At 45.2% G+C, this 24,912-nt stretch overlaps 2 protein-coding genes across 2 annotated transcripts in view; one reads left to right on the top strand and one right to left on the bottom strand.

The window, feature by feature from the left end:
- Positions 1-13,382, top strand: part of LOC115109658 (cystic fibrosis transmembrane conductance regulator-like) — a 40,942-nt gene extending 27,560 nt beyond the window's left edge. The window contains exons 17-29 of the mRNA XM_029634857.2: positions 134-262; positions 2,397-2,434; positions 2,741-3,027; positions 3,257-3,336; positions 3,527-3,677; positions 4,677-4,904; positions 5,497-5,597; positions 6,149-6,376; positions 7,332-7,487; positions 7,581-7,670; positions 8,958-9,130; positions 10,352-10,457; positions 11,219-13,382. Coding sequence (XP_029490717.1) covers positions 134-262; positions 2,397-2,434; positions 2,741-3,027; positions 3,257-3,336; positions 3,527-3,677; positions 4,677-4,904; positions 5,497-5,597; positions 6,149-6,376; positions 7,332-7,487; positions 7,581-7,670; positions 8,958-9,130; positions 10,352-10,457; positions 11,219-11,434 — 1,983 coding nt within the window. The 3' untranslated portion in view covers positions 11,435-13,382. The remainder of the gene's footprint in view (positions 1-133; positions 263-2,396; positions 2,435-2,740; positions 3,028-3,256; positions 3,337-3,526; positions 3,678-4,676; positions 4,905-5,496; positions 5,598-6,148; positions 6,377-7,331; positions 7,488-7,580; positions 7,671-8,957; positions 9,131-10,351; positions 10,458-11,218) is intronic.
- Positions 12,759-24,912, bottom strand: part of LOC115109656 (cortactin-binding protein 2) — a 64,366-nt gene continuing 52,212 nt past the window's right edge. Inside the window, 14 exon segments of the mRNA XM_029634855.2 lie at positions 12,759-13,973; positions 14,142-14,243; positions 14,345-14,456; positions 14,804-14,855; positions 14,948-15,130; positions 15,779-15,984; positions 16,153-16,337; positions 16,554-16,735; positions 16,975-17,142; positions 17,697-17,883; positions 18,171-18,250; positions 19,064-19,159; positions 23,166-23,189; positions 23,192-23,464. Coding sequence (XP_029490715.2) covers positions 13,650-13,973; positions 14,142-14,243; positions 14,345-14,456; positions 14,804-14,855; positions 14,948-15,130; positions 15,779-15,984; positions 16,153-16,337; positions 16,554-16,735; positions 16,975-17,142; positions 17,697-17,883; positions 18,171-18,250; positions 19,064-19,159; positions 23,166-23,189; positions 23,192-23,464 — 2,174 coding nt within the window. The 3' untranslated portion in view covers positions 12,759-13,649.

Raw genomic sequence — 24,912 nt, 5'->3', positions numbered from 1 at the left:
TAGGGTCAAGGAATAGCCCAGGGGACGTCACCGAAAGTGCACCAGTGTTTGAACCGAGACATTTGAAGACAAAACACTAAGAACAGCTAGGTTCGAGTGTTTCATTCCACACGTATCTTTTGTCTGTTTGCAGCAATGCTTTGCAGACGAGCGCGAGAACGTGTTCGACACGACGTCATGGAACACCTACCTGCGTTACATCTTCACCAACAGGAACCTCGTCTACGTCCTCATCTTCATCTTCCTCGTCTTCGCCGTAGAGGTAAAGAAACGGTATTAAATGATAGCATTAGATCATCCCTGTCTTGGAGATACTATACTAAACAATAAAAGTACAGTATTAGAGGGAATCAGAATCACCTTTTATGCATGATACGGATGTATAAACAATTTACAATGGATGATGTGCAATGGAGCGGAACTATATACTTTATATATATATATATATATATATGCTACGCCATTGTTGAATACTCGTTTCTGATTTGCTTGAAGGGCAATCTAGATCGGGTATTATTTCCCTTTATGATTGATTGGCTGACAGCCGTGGTATATCAGACCGTACACCACTGGCATGACAAAACATTTATTTTTACTGCTCTAATTGCGTTGGTAACCAGTTTATAATAGCAATAACGCACCTCGGGGGGTTGTGATATATGGCCAATATTTTACGTACCTTTCTTTAGTATTTTACAGATAGAAAGATGAAAAAAGTATTTGTCTACAATCTGCTATGTATAAGTTCGGTCATGGAATGTCTTAACAAAATTCAACCAGGCTGACTTCATCCAGTGTCTGGAAAAAGTGGATATGCATGAAATGCAGATAGGTGCATATTTAATGAGAAATCACATAATTTGCTTATTTTCATCAAATATTTGGTAAAAGTTGTAATATGATTAAGGTGAAGAAAATTGCCCTATTAAAGAGTTGTGCCTGGCCTTCAACAATACCAATACTGTATTAGAGGGAAGATTCTATATTAACACATAACAATACTGTATTAGAGGGAATATTCTATATTAACCCATAACAATACTGTATTAGAGGGAAGATTCTATATTAACCCATAACAATACTGTATTAGAGGGAAGATTCTATATTAACCCATAACAATACTGTATTAGAGGGAATATTCTATATTAACCCATAACAATACTGTATTAGAGGGAAGATTCTATATTAACTCATAACAATACTGTATTAGAGGGAAGATTCTATATTAGCCCATAACAATACTGTATGAGGGGAAGATTCTATATTAACCCATAACAATACTGTATTAAAGGGAATATTCTATATTAACCCATAACAATACTGTATTAGAGGGAAGATTCTATATTAACCCATAACAATACTGTATTAGGGGAAGATTCTATATTAACCCATAACAATACTGTATTAAAGGGAAGATTCTATATTAACCCATAACAATACTGTTTGAAGGGAATATTCTATATTAACCCATAACAATACTGTATTAAAGGGAAGATTCTATATTAACCCATAACAATACTGTATTAGAAGGAAGATTCTATATTAACCCATAACAATACTGTATTAGAAGGAAGATTCTATATTAACCCATAACAATACTGTATTAGAAGGAAGATTCTATATTAACCCATAACAATACTGTATTAGAAGGAAGATTCTATATTAACCCATAACAATACTGTATTAGAAGGAAGATTCTATATTAACCCATAACAATACTGTATTAGAGGGAAGATTCTATATTAACCCATAACAATACTGTATTAGAGGGAAGATTCTATATTAACCCATAACAATACTGTATTAGAAGGAAGATTCTATATTAACCCATAACAATACCTTATTAGAGGAAATATTCAATATTAACCCATAACAATACTGTATTAGAGGGAAGATTCCATATTAACCCATAACAATACTGTATTAGAGAAAATACTCAATATTAATCATTAACAATTCTGCATTAGAGAACCCTAACCTCAACTCCAGCCTTTCTGAAATTCTTGAACGAGAATATGGAGTGACGTAGTGCGAGACTACAGGGTCTCTCAAAAAGAAATAATCCAACGCATTTCAGGCCATGCAGCCGAAACGCGTCAGATTTTTAAAACGTTGTTTCTATTGAACATGCCATACAAATAAATGCATTTCAATCAATTATATGAAGAGTGCCTTGGTCCTCATTTCTTTTTGATGACCAATTCACCCCTTTTACCAAAGAGCACCTTCTGTGTCCCAAAATGTACTATTGTGTACCTTAGTAGCACTTCCCTTCCTCCTCTTTCTACTACAGGGTCTCTGTTGGAACATAATTGCCTAATTATATTGCCTGTTGACAATTTAATTACAATGCAAGGTGCCACCCTCAGTCTGCCTGTGTTTGTCGTGTGTTGTAGGTTGCTGGCTCTGTCCTGGGGATATTTCTTATCACAGAGTAAGTTTTTTTATTTTTATGTGTAATATTCATTCTACAGAAGATAATGGTACAGGAAACCTACAAAATAACAGCAAGAACCCCCTCTGCAGTTTAGAAAATGCTGTCGTAATGCTGTGCTGATAAACATTTTCAATACATGTTTAACATCAGCCTACGATCAATTGTGAACCAGTAGTATTCACCACAAGACCCCAAGATCAGCCCGATAACATATAAACAGCCCAATACAAAGTACAGTACTCAGACAAAAGACCACCATTCAGAAACCATTGCAACCATTGTGCTTGCTTCTCTCCCTCCCAGTAAGATCTGGACAGAGGAGGCCAACCCGTCGGCGCCTAACTTCGTAGACCAGCAACACGCCAACGCCTCGTCGCCCGCCGTCCAAAAGCCAGTCATCGTCACGCCGACCAGCGCCTATTACATCATCTACATCTACGTGGCGACGTCGGAGAGCGTTCTGGCGCTGGGGTTCTTCAGAGGCCTGCCTTTGGTCCACACTTTACTGACCGTGTCCAAGAGGCTGCATGAACAGATGCTGACCGCTGTGCTCAGGGCCCCCATGGCTGTACTCAACACTATGAAGACTGGTGAGCTTAGCTGCTGAAACCCCTGGCCTAACCAAGGGTTATGCATCAGCTGTAGATACATAGTGTACATGCATCTACCGGTGTCTGAACACTTTAATGGCTAACTTATCAGTCAGTTGTCCATACAACCTCACAGCCTATACATCAATCAGTCAGTCTGTCAGCCTTTCAGTTAGTCAGTACGACCACCAGTGGCAGTCAATTCCATGCATTCTGCCCTGTACTTTAGGTCGGATCATGAACAGGTTCACCAAAGACATGGCCACCATCGACGACATGCTTCCCCTTGCACTGTTTGACCTCATCCAGGTAGGTGGCTGTCTGCTCTGCCCGTCTCAGTCTCTATCTATCTATCTATCTATCTATCTATCTATCTATCTATCTATCTATCTATCTATCTATCTATCTATCTATCTATCTATCTATCTATCTATCTATCTATCTATCTATCTATCTACTGTATCTATCTCTCTGACTCTTTCCTATTGTCTCCCTCCAGTTAACTCTGATCGTGCTGGGTGCCATATTCACTGTGTCCATCATCAGGCCGTACATCTTCATTGCCGCGATCCCATTGGCCGTCATATTCGTGGTTCTGAGGAAGTACTTTCTGCGTACGGGACAGCAGCTCAAACAACTGGAGGCTGAGGGTGAGACTGGGAGGGGGATTGGATGGGGCTCTTGACAGGTTAACCTGGGGCTGGGGATGGGGAACTCTCAAGTACTGGAGGTGTGCGTGATTCATCTTGATTGGCGAGAAAAATGGGCAGATACAGAAGTTACATTGTACTGTGCAAGGAGGTGAACAAAGTAACGGTTATACATTCTCCCTCACCACAACAATTCCCAACACTCTGAAAACATTCCATACATTCCCCCCTAACTTACTTAGTGAGAAAGAAGTGTGTGTGTGTGTGTGTGTGTGTTCGTGTCGGGTCTTGGGACATTCCGACATTACTCCTCCTGATCCTGTCATTCCGAGTGTGTCGCCGATGGCAACAACAAGGCCTTCCCGCAGCCATGGAGAGAGAAAACGTGATCAGGGATTTCCTCTGGCTCCATCCTGGCATCGCTCTCTCACGGTCCCTCACTGAACACACACAGACTCACTGTCCCCAAAAGGACAAAACTCTCTCCCAGTCTCCCAATGCACAACTAGACGAAACACACAGTTAACCCCCAACGGCAACTTTTCGATGACGTAGACGTAAACTCTGATGTTTTGTAGCTTATGTGGCGTACTGTAAGTCAGGGTTGGGGCCAGGAAGTGAATTGAAATTCCGTCAACAAGTCGACATCAACCATGCGTTTTGGTGAAGAAGTACATAGACATTGTGTCGGACCTCCTGTGAGTGATTGACTAATGCTTCTGTGTTTCTCTTCTCTCCCCCTTCCTGCATCTCTCCATTCGTTATCTCTCTACTTGCCTCCTCTCTTTCTCTCTCTCTCTCCCCCTTCCTGCATCTCTCCATTCGTTATCTCTCTACTTGCCTCCTCTCTTTCTCTCTCTCTCTCCCCCTTCCTGCATCTCTCCATTCGTTATCTCTCTACTTGCCTCCTCTCTTTCTTTCTCTCTCTCTCTCCCCCTTTGATACTCTTTTTCATCTCTCTCTTCCTCACTCTGTCTCTCTCATTCCTCCTCCTCTCAGCCCGTAGCCCTATATTCTCCCACCTCATCATCTCTCTGAAGGGTCTGTGGACTATACGTGCATTTGGTCGTCAGTCCTACTTTGAGACGTTGTTCCACAAGGCCCTGAACACCCACACGGCCACCTGGTTCCACTACCTCGCAACACTGCGATGGTTCCTCTTCCGCTGTGACATCATCTTCGTCTTCTTCTTCTCCGCCGCAGTCTTCATCGCCGTGGGAACCAACCGTGAGTGACACAGACAGACAGCCAGACAGACAGACGCACACACACACACCCCATTTTGACAGCTTAGAAATACGTTTGGGATATAGTCAGGAGATGCTGATTGCATTGCATGCACACATATTTACTTTCGACCTGCATAAATGCCAGTACGTTTGCATGCACCTGTAGAATGTCTCAATGGACCACAGTGTTTATGTTGGGAGTGAATTTAGAGGTAATTTGACAGCGTTCGCTTTCATTAATATCTGTGCGTTTGTGTGTGTATAACATCAGGATGCAAATGAAGTGTGCTATTACCAGTGTGTGACTGCATGCGTGACACTTTGTTCGTGATACTGCTGTGTGTGTGTGTGTGTGTGTGTGTGTGTGTGTGTGTGTGTGTGTGTGTGTGTGTGTGTGTGTGTGTGTGTGTGTGTGTGTGTGTGTGTGTGTGTGTGTGTGTGTGTGTGTGTGTGTGTGTGTGTGTGTGTGTGTGTGTGTGTGTGTGTGTGTGTGTGTGTGTGTGTGTGTGTGAGACTGCTGACTGCTGACTGCCCATTGATAATGTGTGTGACTGCTGACTGCCCATTGATAGTGTGTGGGTATTCCACAGAGGACAAGCCTGGGGAGATTGGCATCATCGTGGCCTTAGCCATGCTCATCCTTGGGACGTTCCAATGGGCTGTCATTACCAGCATCACTGTGGACGGACTGGTATGTACACACACACAGTTTGGATCAATCATCACTAGCATCACGGCAGATAGATGTGTATTTGCATTCACATACCACATTACCCGTGGTCAGTCATCAGTAACACAAGCACACGCTCCATGAAATATGAATCTCCTTGGCTTTGCTTTTGCGGGATACTCTACTTGTTTTATTGTTCGGTAAGAATATATTCAGTTCTCCAGTGTGTGTGTGTGTGAGTGCATATGTATTGTTGCTGTTGAAATGAGCTGCGTTCAGGCTCCGTGATTCTTCTAATCACAGTGCAGGACATGTAGTTCTCCTCGTGCTCACAGAGTGAGAGGAAACACTCACTGTTATTGCCAGACTGACTGACACTACTATGTGGGAATAGAACTCGTTAACCAGGGAGGGGAGCTCACTACTCAAACATACCGTCACACATTGCAGGGTAGTAGGTAACACACATGTACTTATTTACAGATTGTTTGTTATTCTCTCATGACAAGTGCACAGCACGTACACACAACTCCCTCAAATCGCTCTTATCTCTCCATCCCCTATTCCCCCAGATGCGATCGGTAGACCGGGTCTTCAAGTTCATCGACCTGCCTCAAGAGGAGCCCAGACCCAGCGGTGGAGGTGGTAAAGGAACAGACCTGGTGATCGACAACCCCCACGCCCAGGACTGCTGGCCCAATCAGGGCCACATGGACATCCAAGGACTGACCGTCAAATACACAGAGGCTGGACGCTCCGTCCTGCAGGACCTCTCCTTCACTGTTGAAGGAGGACAGAGTGTAGGTCACTCTCTGTGTGCGTGCGTGCTTGCGTGCGGCTGATGAGGGGCTGATGGTCCTGCTCTCAGGCGGGGAATTCAGTATATGAATCTCTCTCGGGCTGTTAGGAGGCTAGAGAGACTCAGACTCCCTGTGGTATGTCTTGAGAGGTAATTAGGATAGATACAGTTCCTAGTAACGAGGCCTGAGGGAGACAATCTTAGTGTCAGCACTTTAGCCTACCGCCCTAGCCATTAGCTAAAGCTTCCCGTTAATGGCCTAACTCACTGACGCTTTGGCCGGTGGGAGAGTGGTTCTACACAGTGTGCTACTCTGGAAATATAGTTTACCAAGTTACCAATTACTTCTCACTGAAATAAGTTAAGCTACGCTAAATCTACCCTTAAGAAAAATATAGTTGACTTAACAAACGTTACTTTGAAAAAGTAGTTCACTACATCAAAACTACTTCCTGGAAAATGTGCATATCTAAATCTGAAATGTCATCGGCTAACAATCAGAAGAACAGATCTGGAGTCAGATGTAAACAGAATGTGTCGTCTATCCTTTTAAACACAACTATGTTTCAAGTGAGAATTAGGCAGGTCTGATGCTGAAAAATAAAGGAAATTCTGGCCTATTTCAACAATATCTTCTCTTATTTTTGTATTTCCAGTAGTTAGCTCCTCAAAAAAAAGCAATTAACTACTGAAAACACTACCAAGATTTAAGTTTAGTTGAACTACCACCAAGCTCCAAGTTCAATTACTGGTTGAACTACATGTAGTTCACTACTCCCCAATACTAATTCTACAGTAGTCTCCCGTTCCACATAGTGTTGGTTAATCATGGTAGAAATGCTGGCTCAAGATCTGTACTCTACATTTTAGGGACGTAATCGGAATACTGTGTTGCTTTGTGTCGGCACTGTAGGAGGATATTTGAACCGGGTGGATGTTCATTGCTTTGTGTGTAGGTGGGTGTGTTGGGGAGGACGGGCTCAGGAAAGAGCACCCTGCTATCGGCCCTCCTGCGGCTGGCCTCTACAGACGGAGAGATCTCCATCGATGGGGTCTCCTGGAACTCGGTCACCCTACAGACCTGGAGGAAAGCCTTCGGCGTGGTGCCACAGGTAAATACTACCCCACAACTAGACTTAGTGCTCAGATGTTCAATGGTATTTTTGCTATGGTAAATGTATGCCCTAATCTGATTTTCTGGACAGAAAATCTTCATCCTGACTGGTACATTCCGTATGAACCTGGATCCACACGCTCGCTACAGTGACGAGGAACTGTGGCGTGTGGCTGAGGAGGTGAGACACGACATTCACACCAGTCACACTGGTCTCCGGTCTAACCCTAACCCTAGCTTCATGTCCACATCCCTGTTCCACCCTAACCCTCAACCACAGCCCTAACCCTCAACAACAGCCCTAACCCTCAACAACAGCCCTAACCCTAGCTTCACGTCCACATTCCAGTTCAACCCTAACCCTTCCCTCAACCCTAACCCTAACCCTCAACCACAGCCCTAACCCTCAACCACAGCCCTAACCCTAGCTTCAGATCCACATTCCAGTTCAACTCTACCCTCAACCCTAACCCACAGCCCTAACCCTAGCTTCACGTCTACATTCCAGTTCAACCCTAACCCTACCCTCAACCCTAACCCACAGCCCTAACCCTAGCTTCACGTCTACATTCCAGTTCAACCCTAACCCTACCCTCAATCCTAACCCACAGCCCTAACCCTAGCTTCACGTCTACATTCCAGTTCAACCCTAACCCTACCCTCAACCCTAACCCACAGCCTAACCCTAGCTTCACGTCTACATTCCAGTTCAACCCTAACCCTACCCTCAATCCTAACCCACAGCCCTAACCCTAGCTTCACGTCTACATTCCAGTTCAACCCTAACCCTACCCTCAACCCTAACCCACAGCCCTAACCCTAGCTTCACGTCTACATTCCAGTTCAACCCTAACCCTACCCTCAATCCTAACCCACAGCCCTAACCCTAGCTTTATATCCACTTCCCGGTTCAACCCTAACTCTAGCCTCAATCACAACAGGTCCCCTCTATCACTGTCCTCCCTCTCTCTTCACCTTTCTCCTGTCTGTCTGAGCGTCCTTCTGTCTGTACACTGCAGAGAGTCCCGCTGACCCCTTTCCTACCATGCCGTAGTAACCTCGTTCTGACATGCTATGCTGATGGTAAGGCGCTGCTGTGTTCGTGTGTGTCAGCAGGGCAGTGACGGTGCCACCATAGCCACACCATACTGGTAGTTGCATAGTAACCACTGCCAGGCGGGAAACAGGAGTCACATGCAAGTCTGCTTCGGCTTGACTCTGTGACCATAGCGCATGTGAAGTTGCTCTCCTATAAATTGATCACCTAACGCACCGTATTTGCTTACAATGACGGTGTGTAGAACTAACCTGAAATCCACATCAGACTCCATGTCACCTATTTTGCCCTGCCTACGGAGGTCCGTTGGAGTCCACTGAGTCAGTGCATTTCATTTGATTGGTCGATTGTTTATTTGATTGATTGGTTGATTGAGATCCTCTGGTGTTTCCGGTCCTATGTGTCGTCCAGGTGGGTCTGAAGTCCGTGATAGAGCAGTTCCCAGACAAGCTGGACTTCCAGCTGGAGGACGGGGGTTACGTCCTGAGTAACGGACACAAGCAGCTCATGTGTCTGGCCCGCTCCATCCTCAGCAAGGCCCGCATACTGCTGCTGGACGAACCCAGCGCCTTCCTCGACCCCATGTAAGAGGAGAGAGTGAGCGAGAGAGTGCGTGTTGGATTTGGGGTTGGACATGGAAGATAAGTGTTATGTGCCAGTGGTGGCTAGTGGCACTTTAAGTGAGTAATGGCTGGAACGGAATGAATAGAATGGTCTCCAACACGTCAAACACCTGGTTTGCATGTGTTTGATACCATTCCATTGACTCCATTCCATTAATTATTACGAGCTGTCTCCCCCTCACCAGCCTCCTCTGGTGTTTGTATGAGGCTGCATTTACACAGGCAGCCCAATTCAGATCTTTTGCCAACTATTTTCATATCTGATACCTATCTGATCTTTTCACTAATGTGTAATCAGCAACAACAAAAAAACACATGGAATCAGATTTTTTGGGGGCTGTGTTTACACAGGCAGCCCAATTGTGATCTTTTTCATTAATTGCTTTTGACCGATCAGGTCAGCTCTTTTGCCAATAATTGGGCTGCCTGTGTAAACACAGCCTTTGACTTCAGATTCATACCGCCTCCATACAGTATGTGGATCTGGATCCTGACACAAACCTGATCTTCCGTATGCGACCTCTGTCTGGACGCTCAAACAGATTTGTTTGCTCTGAAGTGTTTTTTTGTTGTTGCCCATGACCAGTCATTACAAGGACAACCTCCCCTCTGAGGCTACATCCGTGATGACCAGTCATTACAAGGACAACCTCCCCTCTGAGGCTACATCCGTGTGAATGTGCAAATCCGATATGGATCACATGTAAAACAGTGTGGACGTCCAGAAAAAAAGATTGGATATAGAAAGAAAATCAGATTGGGTTCTTATGGTGGCTGTGTAAACGCAGCCTAAGTGTCTCGCTGCATATGGTGACAATTCCAGGACTTACTGTAAGTCTTTGACTGTGTGTGTGTTTGCACAGAATGGGTGTAACCACACGTAAAGACACAGGTCTTTAAGCTAAATGGTGCCTGTCATGAGTGAATTAGTGGTGGTTGATGACACTGGTCTACTTCAGAGTCATCTCAGCAGTAAGTGCACATTGGGGAAGCTAGAGTGGAAGGAGTTTGTACGTGAAGGGAGAATGAGAGACGGCGCGTGTGTGTGTGTGTGTGTTTATATATGTGTGTATGCAGGCCTACTGTTAAACTCTCTGGTTAATTGAGTGTACTCTGGTTTGTTGATGGTTGACTGAAGAACATTGTCTGATGGTTGCGTTTTGGTTTGTTTCTGGTTCACAGAACGTTGCAGGTCCTGAGGAAGACCCTGAAACAGTCGTTCTCCAACTGTACAGTCATACTGTCAGAACACAGAGTGGAACCACTGCTGGAGTGCCAGTCCTTCCTGGTTAGCGCACACACCTATCTCCCCTTTAAGCATTAGGTTACCCTTTGTTAACTGCCTATCTCTTCTATTAAAATGATTTACGGCTCTATTAGCAAATACTGCATTCACGGTTTCGTCTGCTCAATAGGAAATGACCTTTACCTACATTCTTCAGCGATACAGATTGAATAGAGCAGTGTTTCCCAACCCTGGTCCTCGAGTACCCCCAACGGTACACATTTTTATTGGATCCCTGGACAAGCACACCTGATTCAACTTGTCAACTAATCATCAAGCCCTCAAATAGGTTGAATGAGGTGCGTTTGTCCAGGGCTACAATGAAAATGTGTTCTGTTGGGGGGTGCTGGAGGACCAGGGTTGGGAAACACTGGATAGAGCCCTTGGTATTTCTCTGTAAGAAGTGAGAATAGAGCACCGACCACCAGCTTAAACAAACATTATATCCTCCATTTTAGATTCAATTCTTCTATCAGTGCATCACCATTTGTTAGCCTCGCCATAAACAACATATTTGATTTACGGTGTCCCATGACTCAGGGAATGGTGTCGGCTGTGTGTGTTGGTACACGCTCCCTGTATAAGTGACCTGCGTTTGTGTTCACACAAGCAGACAGCGTGACAATGCAGGCACAGTGGCATGATGCTGGGTGCTTGACACTGGAGCATCTTCAAACATGTCATTCTATCCGCATTACACAACCTGGTGTCATTTTAACCCTTCGTTGTACCAAATCGTCAGTTTTACTCCTCTCTCCCTCCAGATGATCGAGGGCAGTTCTATGAAGAGGTACGACTCCATTCAGAAGCTGTTGAATGAGACCAGCCACCTGAAGCAGGCCATGAGTGCTGCTGAGCGCCTCAAACTCTTCCCCCTGCACCGCCTCAACTCCAGCAAGCGACCCCCTCAATCCCAGCCGCCCAAGATCACCGCCCTGCAGGAGGTGGCTGAGGACGAGGTCCAGAACACGCATCTTTAAGGAGCCCCGGATTAACTGGACGCCATTTTGTCTTCTGGAATGCTCTTTCTCAATGAAAACTCTCCTCATTGCCTTGCATCCTCTCTCCTCGGCTCCTTGTCAAAACACATGGGAAAAAGTAGGCCTGAGGGACCTTGAACCTTCTCCTCCGATATGGTTGAGGAGGCAAGGAGATAGGTTGCAAGGAATCGTGGAAAGATGCGCTGCCTACTCATCCAAGTGCCTCTAGTCTATAGATGATGATAAGAGTGTGAATGTGAGAGGTGGTCGGTCCTTATTGGTACACACAGGGCTCTGTTCAATCAAAAGGCACCATCCTGGTGTTTCCAGAGTGAGATTTGTTTCACTTTGAAAACATTGGAATGACAGTTTTGTTTGAATATATAAGGCCATACTTTTTAAGCAAGATTGTAAAAAGCATACAGTCCCTAAACTCAAAAGCTGCCTGTAAATACAGAGTAGGATGAAATTGCCTAGACACTGATCTGAGGTCAGTTTTGTTTCCCTCCCAATGGTTGTTCGGACTTGGAAGGAAAACTGTGCCGCAGGGCAACTTAAAGCTATAAAGACACAAAACAGGAATGAATGGTGGGTGATGCTATGGCGATGCTATGGACAAGTGTTTCTATTTGTATGCACTTTAAAGAAACCGGAGGTACTTTTTCATGGTGGCCTGGCAGGGTAATAACAAGGAAAATAAATGATCAAATTCTGCATATATTTCATTAGATTTTTTAATGCTTTTTCAAATGTGATTTGTCAAGCTCCCTCCTGTACTTCTGGAACTTGAAATATTTGTCTGTCCTTTTATTTGGCACATTGCTTCTTAGTGATATTTGATATTGGAGAACAGTTTTTATAACGATACGATAAAATGGTACCGACACCTTGAAATGTAACTGACTACAGACAATTTTTTTCTTGTAAAAAGCTCTTTCTTATCCATCGGAAAGAGACTCATGTCCAAAAATGTACAACATTGTTTTGTTTTTCCATTAGAATAGTTTGATTTCAATCAATTATATTTCCTGTAAAACGATTTTGAGAAAAGACAAGGTCATTGTTAAGACAGCGTTTCTCAACTCCGGTCCTGAAGACCCCCCCCCCCCCCCCTCTGTAATGCAGGTGGTTTTCAATTAAAAGAATGTCTCTCGTTAACTTGACTCACGTTGTAGAGCATTACACCTGCAGTCTTGACGTGTTACCGCCTTCCCTTAGAAATGATTTGTGAAGCCTCTATGTAGTGCTTCGTAGAGCATCGAAGGTCCTACATACTGTACCCAGGCCAGTAGTCTGGTGTAAGAAGACACGAGGTGGAGGACTGTTGGGGTTAACAGTGCGGTTTTAATGTTTTGTTCTTAAAGGAGGCAGGACATTACATCATACAGATCAACACCAAAGGTTGACAAAAATATCTCCTGTACATTTATCAACAATGGCCATTCAAAATAACACTTTTCATGTTGAACAAAATAAAGCGAACAAACCATGCTGCTTTGAAATTTGTATCAGTGTATGGATTAATCGAACCATGATTCGTGGGCAGAATTGTGGGTAGTTTAAAGTATTTATTTATGGCTTAACGTCAAAAGCAAAAAAAAATGTCCTGTGTTTGCAATTACATTTACTTATTGCCACATTCCATTCACTTTGAAACAAGTGAAAAGTTCTGAACCGAATTCGCATGTTATTATCATTAGAAACATATGTACATGTTTTTTTTTTCTTCAGCTTTTGTTTTTAAGTTCTTACTGTACAAGCATAATACCACATACACCAATCTATATACCATTAAAGTTACTAATTCTTATTTACAAATATTTGGTAAAACCCTGATTAATTTCAACAGTATTTCAACCAACCTTGCAACTATTTAAACATAATACACTTGAATATTAGAAAATAACTAATTGCAAAAACAACCTGCCTGCTTTTCTTTGATCCAAAACACTCACCGCAAAAGGTAAATCCTGTCTTTGTCCTTTTGACATAATTCCCTGCGAAATGTTTTTTTTTTTTTTTAAACTTCTTTCAATACTGTATAATATCATAAAACTATGGTCCCCAAGTACACAATTGCTATACAGTTTAACAAGTACGGATAACAAGTACAAATACTAAAAGGCCGTCATAAGCCTAACTACAACATGGAGGGATACAACAGCGGTGGGGTGGGAGGAAAGGAAGGGAGGTGGAAGAGGAGGAAGTTCATCTACTACTTTGTATTGTTGTTGTTTTCATGCAGGTCTCGGTGTAGGATCCAAATGTCCTCGTGTTGTTGGCTGTTCTCGTTGACGTGGTTGTTATGTCTGGTTGGGGCCTGCCTTGTTTTGCTGCTGCTTGGTTCAGTTCTGGCCGCGTTGCGTTTAGCGGTCATAGTGGGTGTTCGTGGTGCGGCACTGCTGCTGTTGGCTCGTGGCTGCGGCCCCCTGCTGCTGGGGACGGGGAGCTGAGATTTGGGCCGCGACGCTGGTCGCCTCTCGTTGCTAGGGGCGGGGCTGCCTGGGGCGGCGCTGGGAGTAGAGTGACGGCTGCCGGTCTGTAAAGGGGGAGACAGGCAGATGGTTGGGAAACACTTGCTCATCTCGCTACTGGAGGACCACCAGACAGTTCAGTTTTGTTCTAGCCCTGCACGTGATGAGCTGAACTGAATAGGTGTGTTGGTGCTAGGCCTTTAATTAGAGCCTTTAAGCGCGGTTTGACTCACCGTCTGTGGTTGAGCGGTTGCTTCATGGTCGGTCTTCCGGCGGGGCGATTGTCCACTTGGAGAGCCAGAGAAGACAATGAAGTCCCCCTTGGACCGAGCAATCTGCAACGCAGAAAAATACAGCCGGCGGAAAACGTCAACCTCATGGTGTGTGTGTGTGTGTGTGTGTGTGTGAGTGAGAGAGAGAGAGAGAGAGGAGTTACCTTGCTGATGTCTGGCTCTGACTTGCTGGAGCACATGGTCTGCAGCTCCCTGATCAGATCAGTCTCATCGTCAGAGCAGAGAGACAGACTCACAGGGTCCCCATCTACAACACTGCCATCACACACAGTACAACATCAGTACAATCCCACACACAGCACAATACAACAAACAGTACAATCCCACACAGTACAATCACACAGTACAGTACAACATCAGTACAAACAATCACACAGTACAGTACAACAGTACACACTCAGATAAAACTACACACTGACCCCTGCTGGATGCTCTCAGCAATACTCTATTCTATCACGTTTCCTAGAGGCTAGAACACAGCATATCACATGATCTAAACAACATACTAGAGCCGGCGTCACATTAACACATTTTACTGCAAACCATGAATAAATGGACATTTCCTAAGTGTCAAATAAACGGCTCGGGTTAACGTCACTCACCTTGGAGTGTTGCCGTTGGTGATAAAGCGGACATCCGTGTTGGACAAAGACCCTGCGGGCAACAGAAGGACAACATGAACACCCATTATGGCTATTCTAACAGGAATCGTGGGGGGGGGGGGGGGGACACCGCTTCATCCTGACCTTCTCTGAGGGAACCTCCACAGGTCCAGTTGGAGGTGGGGCTCCCCTTCTTCCGTGGGCTGGTATTAGCTCGTCTCCACATGCCGCTGTCCCGCCCCTTCCTGCCACCACTTCCTTTACAGGAGCCAATGGCTGCGAGGGGGAAGGTGCCGCCTTGGAACTCCAACAGGTGCCTATCAATCTCTGATGAGAAAGACATTAACATTAGGTAGCATTACACTATTATCTTTATCTACGCCCCGCCCGACCTGGCAAACAAGGAGCCAACCAGTCTACCTATCATCCATCCAAAACAAAGATAAGACACATACAATCCTGATTCACATTTTAAAAAAGGGGCAAACCCATCCAAGCAAGTCGAGCTGTACTGAGCTGGCCTGGTAACGCGTCCACCGTAGTTGCTGGGCCCGTGCTGGAAATGACAACGCGAAAAGAACATACGCGAGCGAGCCAGCGCAGTTCAGTTCGGGTCGGCCCTAGAAATGGGAATTTTTGCGTCGCTCGGGCCAACTGACGTTTCCTCTTCTTCCTCCCTCCCTGGCGATTTCGCGAATGCAAACACATTCGGACAGTTCTGATTGGTCCCAGAAACCGATGGCTTGGGCCAGAGCCGGTCAACATGATGACATGATCAACTTTGAGGCACTGATTGGTTAGATTTGTTGGAAACAATCCAATCGCTGATGAATTTGTTTTGTACAACGGCCCTCATTTTGAAGTCACACAAACAACTTCAGGGATGGCAGTTTCCGACTGAACGCATGTCGATCCATAGTGCGGCGGAATGAAATTCAGGGTGAGTTGTCAGGCAACAGTGAAGTGTGTACCCACCGTGACGTGGCAGTGGGCATCCCTGCAGGACGGCCTTGTTTAACAGGATGCTGAGGGCAGCCTTGACCACCGCCTGCTGGCCCGAGCTCAGGCGCAGGTTGCTAGGCGACACCCGCTGGCCAGAGGAGCGCTTTACCGTCACCCGGGAGACGATGGATTCCTCCACGCGAGGGACCACCACCATGTTCCACAGCCGGGCCAGCCACCTGGAGGAACACACGGGGAAAGAAATACAGAAACAACACACAGAATATTGCTGCTCCCCTATCACCTTAGTTTGCTTCAGAAACACACAGTCATACATAGTCATAGTCATAACTTAAATTAAGCTTGAAACACAAGTTTGCACCCCCCCCACACACACAGGTGCATACTTGACGATGGCCTGTGTGTTGTTTGGCACCACGGGGCAGGAGAGGAAAAGCTGGGGTCCTAGCAGGGCCTCGTGGGTCCCCAGGCGGGACAGACAGGCATTCAGCTGCTGCCACACACAGCTCACCCAGCACACCGTCCTCTCCAGCAGGCCCTCGGGAGCCTGACCACTGCCACTACCCTGCGTCTGAGAGAGAGAGAGAGAGAGAGTGTCAAGGGAAAGCACAGCTTTCCAGAACGTCACTATATTTCCAATCTTATCCGAGAAAACCAAGATGGCTGGCCCCCACTTCCGCGAGTAAGACGAATGATCTAAGGTCCGTTTTGTGCCCTAGCGGATCGAGGTACGGATACAATGAATCTAGGTCTGTTCCTAAGGGAGCAGTGTGTTTCTGTGACTGACCTTGTGGAGCAGCTTCCTGCGGAGGTGCCTTCCCAGAAGGCCGTGCAGCGGCTCCGAGTCCCAGCGCAGCGTTACCCAGCGGAAGTGCTGTTGGAGGCGGAGCTCTGAGCCCTTGAGGCGGGACTTGGACAGCGTGCCAATCAGAAAGCCTCCCTCCTGAAAGTGGTGCGGGCCCATCTGGCCTGTTGGGAGGATGATGATGATTTGGAGGGGGGTGTAGTTAGACACCTGTTCATTCTGTCATCTATTCGGTCCTTAATTAATCCATTCATTCTTTCACTCCCTCACAGTTCATCCGCTCACTCACACACTCGCTGGTTCGCTCACTCACACACTTGCTGGTTCACTACCCCCCCACACACACACACATATACTCTCATTAATTTATTCAGTCAGCCAGTCTATATCCAGTAGGCCTCACCATGGAGTAGGTAGGCCGTGCCACGGTTCTCCAGGCCTTCACACAGGTCTCCCAGCAGCTCAGTCAGAGAGTGGGCCTTCTCTAGTCCCTCCAACACCACCACCACACACCGCCCCACCCTACTAGTACTGCTACACAGAGACACACCAACTACTGGGACCAGGAAACCTGCAGGGAAACCACGGACAATTCGATTTTTAAATTTCATTGAACCTTTATTTTTGACAGGGAGTCACGTTGAAAACCAAGGTCTATTTTTCAAATGAGCCATGTAAATCCCAAAAATACACACATCAAACACAGTGAGGGGGAGAGAGAGAGAGAACAAAAAAAAGAGGCAAAAATCACAAGCTGTAGATTCTATAAACCGACAATCCAAGCTCCCTGAACAGAAAAAAGGCAGGTATATCTATATTGCTATATTATAAACTGGCCGGTTCGAGCTGATTGGCTGACAGCCGTGGTATATCAGACTGTATACCACAGTTATGACAAAACATTTATTTTTACTGCTCTAATTAATCTGGTTGCGTCCGGCCTAAGAACAACTCTTAGCTGCGGTATATTGGCCATATACCACACCCCCTCGGGCCTTACTGCTTAACCTCTTGAGTGTAGGGGGCAGTATTTTGATGTTTGGATGAACGGGATGGGTGCATCAGGAAGTTAAACAACACATAGAACAATCCAATAAGGGTGGAGTGTGATTTATAGGCATTTACCACAAGTTATGAAGGTGTCCAACAGCTGTTGTTTAGTCAGACTCCTGTCTACCTCCACCCTGATGATGTCACAGGCCACACCCAATACTTCCTGCTTGGTCTTGATGCAGCGGGAGATCTGATTGGCTAGGTACTCCTGACAGCTCCCCTCCAGCCCGTGGAAGATAATGTTACGGTACTGTTCCACCTGAAGAGGGATGAGTGCAAGAGAATATAACAAAGTGACACACTAAGCTCCAAGCAGTTTCAGACACACTTAGGCAGAAATGGGGGACACGGGAACTCACAGTCACTACATTCTCATGCTAAAGGAGATGTGGCCAGTAGAGGGCATACTAACATACATAACAAAACTATACCCAAAATCCAAGTGACCTATTTTGGGAATCCATATAATGATATGAATGTTCTTCTTGTCCTTTTTGTGTGTGTGTGTGTGTGTGTGTGTGTGTGTGTGTGTGTGTGTGTGTGTACCAGGCGGACGTAGTTCTGCAGCAGCTGAAGGGGGATAAGAGATTCCAGGGCCAGCTCATCCAGACACGACTCTGACAGACCTGTCGAGAAACGCAAAACCCACATGGAAATGAGCAATCACAACACACACCCAGACGCATAGATATACGCAGGAAGACAGACACATATACACACACTTGAATATCCTCCTGGGAGTTTTAACTGTGCTCTGAGCTTCAGATACGCTGTTTCAGTGTCAAAACTGGAGGAATCTTCCCTGCGCTGTCAAAACACACGGTTCTAAGCAGACTGAAAATGAGCCTGCCAATAGGGCTGACAACGTCATGAAAAAACTATTTGCGCACTTCAAAGGGGCAGAAGGCTGGATTGCCAGATGGCTAGGAATAATGACTAGAATCTGCCATGTGGGGAATCGCAGGTGGCTCGTGTCAGCTAGTTGTATCTTGTTCTTGACACATTGTCTTGTTTTGACTGATGTCATGTCAATGTTAATACGACAAAACATTTGCTAGCTAGCTAACCAACAACCGTAATGATGTATTTGAGACAACAAGTGCTCATTGTGTAAATGTATTGATGGTGACGAAATACAGTCAACAGTCTAAGCCAACCCTGTCTGTTTCGCCCCATAGTTGCGCACGCGTCCGGTTTTGTTGCTAAACAACCAACCCATCTATATAAACACAGCAGAAAGAGAAAAAGCTAGCGAAAGATTCCCTGGCAATGCGTCAATACACTGGCAGTGGGTGGACAGGGGCTCGATAGAGACACACACACACACACACACACACACACACACACACACAGCAGAGGAGAAAAGAGAAGAGAAGAGAAGAAAAAAGTAAAAAGAAGAGAGCTGTATTCCAAGATGATCAGGGTTGCCAGATTGGTACCTTTGAGTCTGATGGTGATGTGCTGGCTCAGTGGCTTCCTGACCAGGTCCCATGGAGACAGAGGCAGCTCCTGACCTGGCAACCACACAGTGTCACCTACAACAACAAGACAACGTGACATGTTAACAACAGCACCACACACTGCACTGAAGATACACACAATACATGCTACACTAAAACGCACAGACATTTGCCTACCAACAACAAATACAGCATACAAACGGAACCTAAATACGACACACTGTAGCCATGTCTAGACAGCTTTACGTCAACATCACATTTACACAGTTGATAATACGTTAAAGGTTCTGTAAGCACACACATGGTGCTGCACCCACCCACGCACACACTCCCTCAGAGGTGGAAAGAAAGACGAACCCAAAAACCCATTGAGGGCGCTGATCTTCACACAGAAATCAGACATTTCCCTGAATATGTCAACCCCTACCCCCCTGCTCTCCTTCCTCCTCTATCTTTCCATACCTCATCCATAATGCATCCCCAGTCGCCACTTTTCTCTTTCTCGCTTTCATCCCTCCCTTGACCGCGGATTCCCTTGCGCTCTCGTCCTTGAGTTTTTTGGGGAAAAGCGGTTGCGTCGGCATAATTCCCACTGACTGGTGTCACCTTGACGTGTTGAACAGAGGACAGACCCATTCGCCTTTCCTTTGTCTGAGCTCAGCCAGACAGACTGGATTATCTTTCCCCTGGCTAGGCCAGACTTCACTAAGTCGGTTCAGACCATGTACCAAGCCAGTCATTCGTTAGGGTCTTAGTCTCGTTAGACTTAACATTAGCATGTTAAAAATGTAACAGTTGACTTGGTTCTCGGTGCCGAGATTAGTCATTCATTGTAGACAGGACACACGTTAGGGAGTTTGTCCTAACAATGTGACCGGGAAATTACCTCCTTGGAGTGCGTTTTGTGTGTGTGTGTGTGTTCATTCTGGGCAGGCTCTGTGTGAATGTGGTGTGGTGTGATCGGGCCAAGCTCAATTAGGCTCATGTTCCAGCCCTCTCCGGCTTGGCCCGATCACACCTTTGGACAGGACCCAGGGATGCGTGCCATCCAACAGAGCTGCAATGTGTGGTGGATGTGCGATACAGAAACAAAAGAGAGAGCGAGAGAGTGGGCGTGCCTGCTTGCATGTGTCTGTGTGAGTGTAACCTTTGCTAAACCAGCTGCAACGCCAGGTGCCTGGAACGAGCCACGATTTCAATAATCATATATGAAGGAGTCAATTCATTCCAAAACGATTCATCCAACACTCACTGAAATCCAGCTTTTAAGCTGTGAATGTGAATAAAACACAACTAAACCCCACTGACAGTTAGTCATAAAAGGACTCATCCTCACAAAAACATTTGTTACGTTTTATTTTACGGGCTGCTATTCATTTGCCATTTACTCCTAAATGTCCAAGTAAAATAGTTAAGATATAATTATGTGGAAATTGAGAGATATGAAAGGGCCGGGGATTCACCTGCAGCTAATGAAATGCTCATCCAGAGGCGGCGCTCCTAGTGGCCGGGGACTTTAATGCAGGGAAACTAACATCCATTTGACCTCATTTCTATCAGCATGTTACATGAGCAACCAGAGGGGGAAACGAATTATAGACCACCTTTACTCAACCCACAGAGACGTGTACAAAGCTCTCCCTCGCCCTCCATTTGGCAAATCTGACCATAAATCTAAACTCCTAATTCCTTCTTAACCTTTTTGGGATAGGGGACAGCATTTTCACTTTTGTATGAATAGCGTGCCAAGAGTGAACTGCCTCCTACTCTGTCCCAGATGCTAATATATGCATATTATTATTAGTATTGGATAGAAAACACTGACGTTTCTAAAACTGTTTGAATGATGTCTGTGAGTATAACAGAACTCATATGGCAGGCAAAAACCTGAGAAAAAAATCCAAACAGGAAGTGGGAAATCTGAGGTTTGTAGTTTTTGAACTCAGCCCCTATCGAATACACAGTGGGATATGGATAATTTTGCACTTCCTAAGGCTTCCACTAGATGTCAACCGTCTTTAGTACGTTATTTCAGGCTTCCACTGTGAAGGGGGGCCAAATGAGAGCTGATTGAGTCAGAGGTCTGGCAGCAGCCTCGATCTCAGTCACTCGCATTCACATGAGAGGTAGCTCTCGTTCCATTGCTTTTCTACAGACAATGGAATTCTCCGGTTGGAACATTACTGAACATTTATGATAAAAAAACATCCTAAAGATTGATTCTATACTTAGTTTGACAAGTTTCTACGACCTGTAATATAACTTTTTGAACTTTTCATCCGACTTTCAGCTGGACCTAAACGCGCGTTTGGATTTGTTTACCAAACGCCCTAACAAATGAAGCTATTTGGACATAAATTATTAACTTTATCGAACAAATCAAACATTTATTGTGAAACTGAGCTACCTGGGAGTGAATTCTGATGAAGATCATCAAAGGTAAGTGAATATTTATAATGCTATTTCTGATTAATGTTGACTGCGCAACATGGCAGATATTTATTTTGGCTGGTTTGGGCTCTGAGTGCCGTACTCAGATTATGCTTTTTTTTTTTTTAATCTGACAGCGTTTGCATTAAGGAGAAGTGTATCTAAAGTTCCATGCAGAACACTTGAATTTTCATCAACATTTATTTGATGAACAGTATTTCTGTGAATTGATGTGGCTCTCTTCAAAATCACAGCATGTTTTTGAACTACTGAACACAACACACCAATGCAAAATTAGATTTTTGGATACAAATATGCACTTTATCGAAAAAAAAACATACATATATTGTGTAACATGAAGTCCTATGAGTGTCATCTGATGAAGATCATCAAAGGTTAGTGATTAATTTTATCTCTATTTGTGCTTTTTGTGACTCCTCTCTTTGGCTGGAAAAATGGCTGAGTTTTTCTGTGAGTTGGTGGTGACCTAACAATCGTTTGTGGAGCTTTCGCTGTAAAAGCATTTTTGAAATCAGACACGGTGGCTGGATTAATGAGAATTTGTCATTAAAATGGTGCCTAATACTTGTATGTTTGAGAAATATGATTTATGAGATTCCTGAACAGACTGGTTAACAGCTTCTACCCCCAAGCCATGACCCCTGAACAGCTAACCTGAACAGACCCCCCCCCCCATGTTTACACTGCTGCTACTCTCTGTTATCATCTATGCATAGTCACTTTAACTCTACTTTCATGTACATATTACCTCAATTACCGCAACTATCCAGTGGCCCCACACACCGACTCTGTACCTGTACCCCCTGGATATAACCTTGTTACTGTCATTTTATTCTTGCTCTTTAATTATGTGTAATTTTTCCCCATTTTTCTTTTTAGCGTTCACTTCAGGTCATTTAGTAAATACTTTAACACTTGTTTTTTTTCTTTAAACTGCGTCGTTGTTTAAGTAAGCATTTCACATTGAAGGCCTACACCAGTTGTATTCGGCGCATGTGACAAATACAATTTGATTTGAAAAGCCATTTGTCTAAGAACCATACTTTCCATAGAGATTCCCATGGAATGAACTCCTACTGTAATAGCGATTCATTGTTGAGAATAAGAGAGATTCGTATTCAGATAATCGATTCAGTTCAGCAGGGAGTCGTTGGTCTCCTGTTGGGTGCCATCCATTCCCTCATGCTGACTAAGGGACATTCAAACTTGAACCCAGGGGCGGTCAAATCAAATCAACTTTATTTATATAGCCCTTCGTACATCAGCTGATATCTCAAAGTGCTGTACAGAAACCCAGCCTAAAACCCCAAACAGCAAGCAATGCAGGTGAGGTCGGGAGGCGTTCAGAGGTAGCAGCTGTTTGGAACATGTTGCAGTGTCGCACAAAATAGGCCGCAACACCTCTGTAAACTTGGCTCAGGTTGGGAGATTTGGCTTAAAAAAAACAGACAAGGCCCTGCTCACCAAGTGTATGCTCTCTGTTTGGGATATCCTTTAGAGACAGCAGGCTAGGCTACACTTCGGTAAACGTACCACTAGCTAAGGCAATGTCAAGGTGTTAAAGTCATATCGGTATTTATTATAAGCTAACTAGTAAATCAATTGAACAACAACCATTACAGCTCCTTACCTATGAGGATGGAGGCCATGCTAGCGGGGTCAGTCCCAGGTGTGTGTGTTGGTGTGTGTCATCTCTGGTGGGCTGGTTTGTGTGTTGGTGTGTGTGTGTGTTGGTGTCGCCACAGAGCAGCTGGAGGTGAGAGGTCAAGGCTTGGCCCAGGGCGTAGTTCAGGTCGGCCCAGCGCGTAGCCCGGTGAATACAAACACCCCCCAGCACGCTCACACACACCCCATCCTTCAACACCTCCACTGGACACATGGGCTCTCCTGAGCCACTGGACTGGACACACACTAACACCCTGTAGGAGTCTGAGGGAGGGAGGGAGGGAGGGAGGGGTGCATAAAATAACAAAAAAGAGAGAGGGAGAGGGGAGGCAGAGAGAGAGAATTAGTTTTACACTGAACAGAAATAGAAAAATGCAACATGTAAAGTGTTGGTCCCATGTTTCGTGAGCTGAAACCAAGGATCGCAGAAATGTTCCACACGTACAAATTTGTTCACATCCCTGTTAGTGAGCATTTCTCCTTTGCCATGATAATCCATCCACCTGACAGGTGTGGCATATCAAGAAGCTGATTAAATGGCATGATCATTAACACAGGTGCACCTTGTACTGGGGACAATAAAAGGCCACTGTAAAAGTGCAGTTGTGTCACAACACAATGCAACAGATATCTAAGGTGAGGGAGCGTGCAATTGGCATGCTGACTGCAGGAAAGTCCACTAGAGCTGTTGCCAGTGGATCTAATGTTAATTTTTCTCCATAAGCCGCCTCCAACGTAGTTTTAGAGAATTTGGCAGTAGTGGGCATTGTGTCAAGCAGTGCGGCTTGGATGGGTTGTGTTTCGGAGGACGCACAGCTCTTCTACCTTCGCCTCTCCCGAGTCCGTACAAGAGTTGCAGCGATGAGACAATTGGATACTACAAAATTGGGGAGAAAAAGGGGTTAGGGGGTCTCAGGGAATCTCATCTGAGTGCTTGTCATCCTCACCAGGGTCTTCACCTGCAGTTCGGCAGTCATAATCAACTTCAGTGAGCAAATGCTCACCTTCGATTGCCACTGGCATGCTGAAGAAGTGTGCTCTTCACGGATGAATCCTGATTTCAACTGTACTGGGCAGTTGGCGTAGTGTGGGCGAGTGGTTTGCAGATGTCAGCGTTGTGGACAGTGCCCCATTGTGACAGTGGGGTTATGGTACGGGAAGGCATAATTTATGGACAATTGCATTGCATTTCATCAATGTCAATTTGAATGCACAGAGATACCCAGACGAGATCCTGAGGCCCATTGTCGTGCCACTCATCCTCCGCCATCACCTCATGTTTTAGCATGATATTGCACGGCCCCATTTCGCAAGGATCGGTACACAATTCCTGAAAATGTCCCAGCTCTTCCATAGCCTGCATACTCACCAGACATGTCACCCATTGAGCATGTTTGGGATGCTTTGGATTGACATGTACGACAGTGTGTTACAGTTTCCGCCAACATCCAGCAACTTCGCACAGCCATTGAAAAGGAGTGGGGTGGGACAAAATTCCACAGGCCACAAACAACAACCTGATCAACTCTAAGAGAAGGAGATGTGCCACACTGCATGATGAAAATGGTGGTCACAACAGATACGGACTGGTTTTCTGATCAAAGCCCCTACCTTTTATTTAAGGTATCTGTGATCAACAGATGCATATCTGTATTCTCAGTCAAGTAAAATCCATAGATTAGGGGGCGAATGTTGCGTTTATATTTTTATTC

Source organism: Oncorhynchus nerka, linkage group LG25 (genome assembly GCF_034236695.1).
Source record: "Oncorhynchus nerka isolate Pitt River linkage group LG25, Oner_Uvic_2.0, whole genome shotgun sequence".
Lineage (NCBI taxonomy): Eukaryota > Metazoa > Chordata > Actinopteri > Salmoniformes > Salmonidae > Oncorhynchus > Oncorhynchus nerka.
This window is presented reverse-complemented; position numbering and strand designations above follow the sequence as displayed.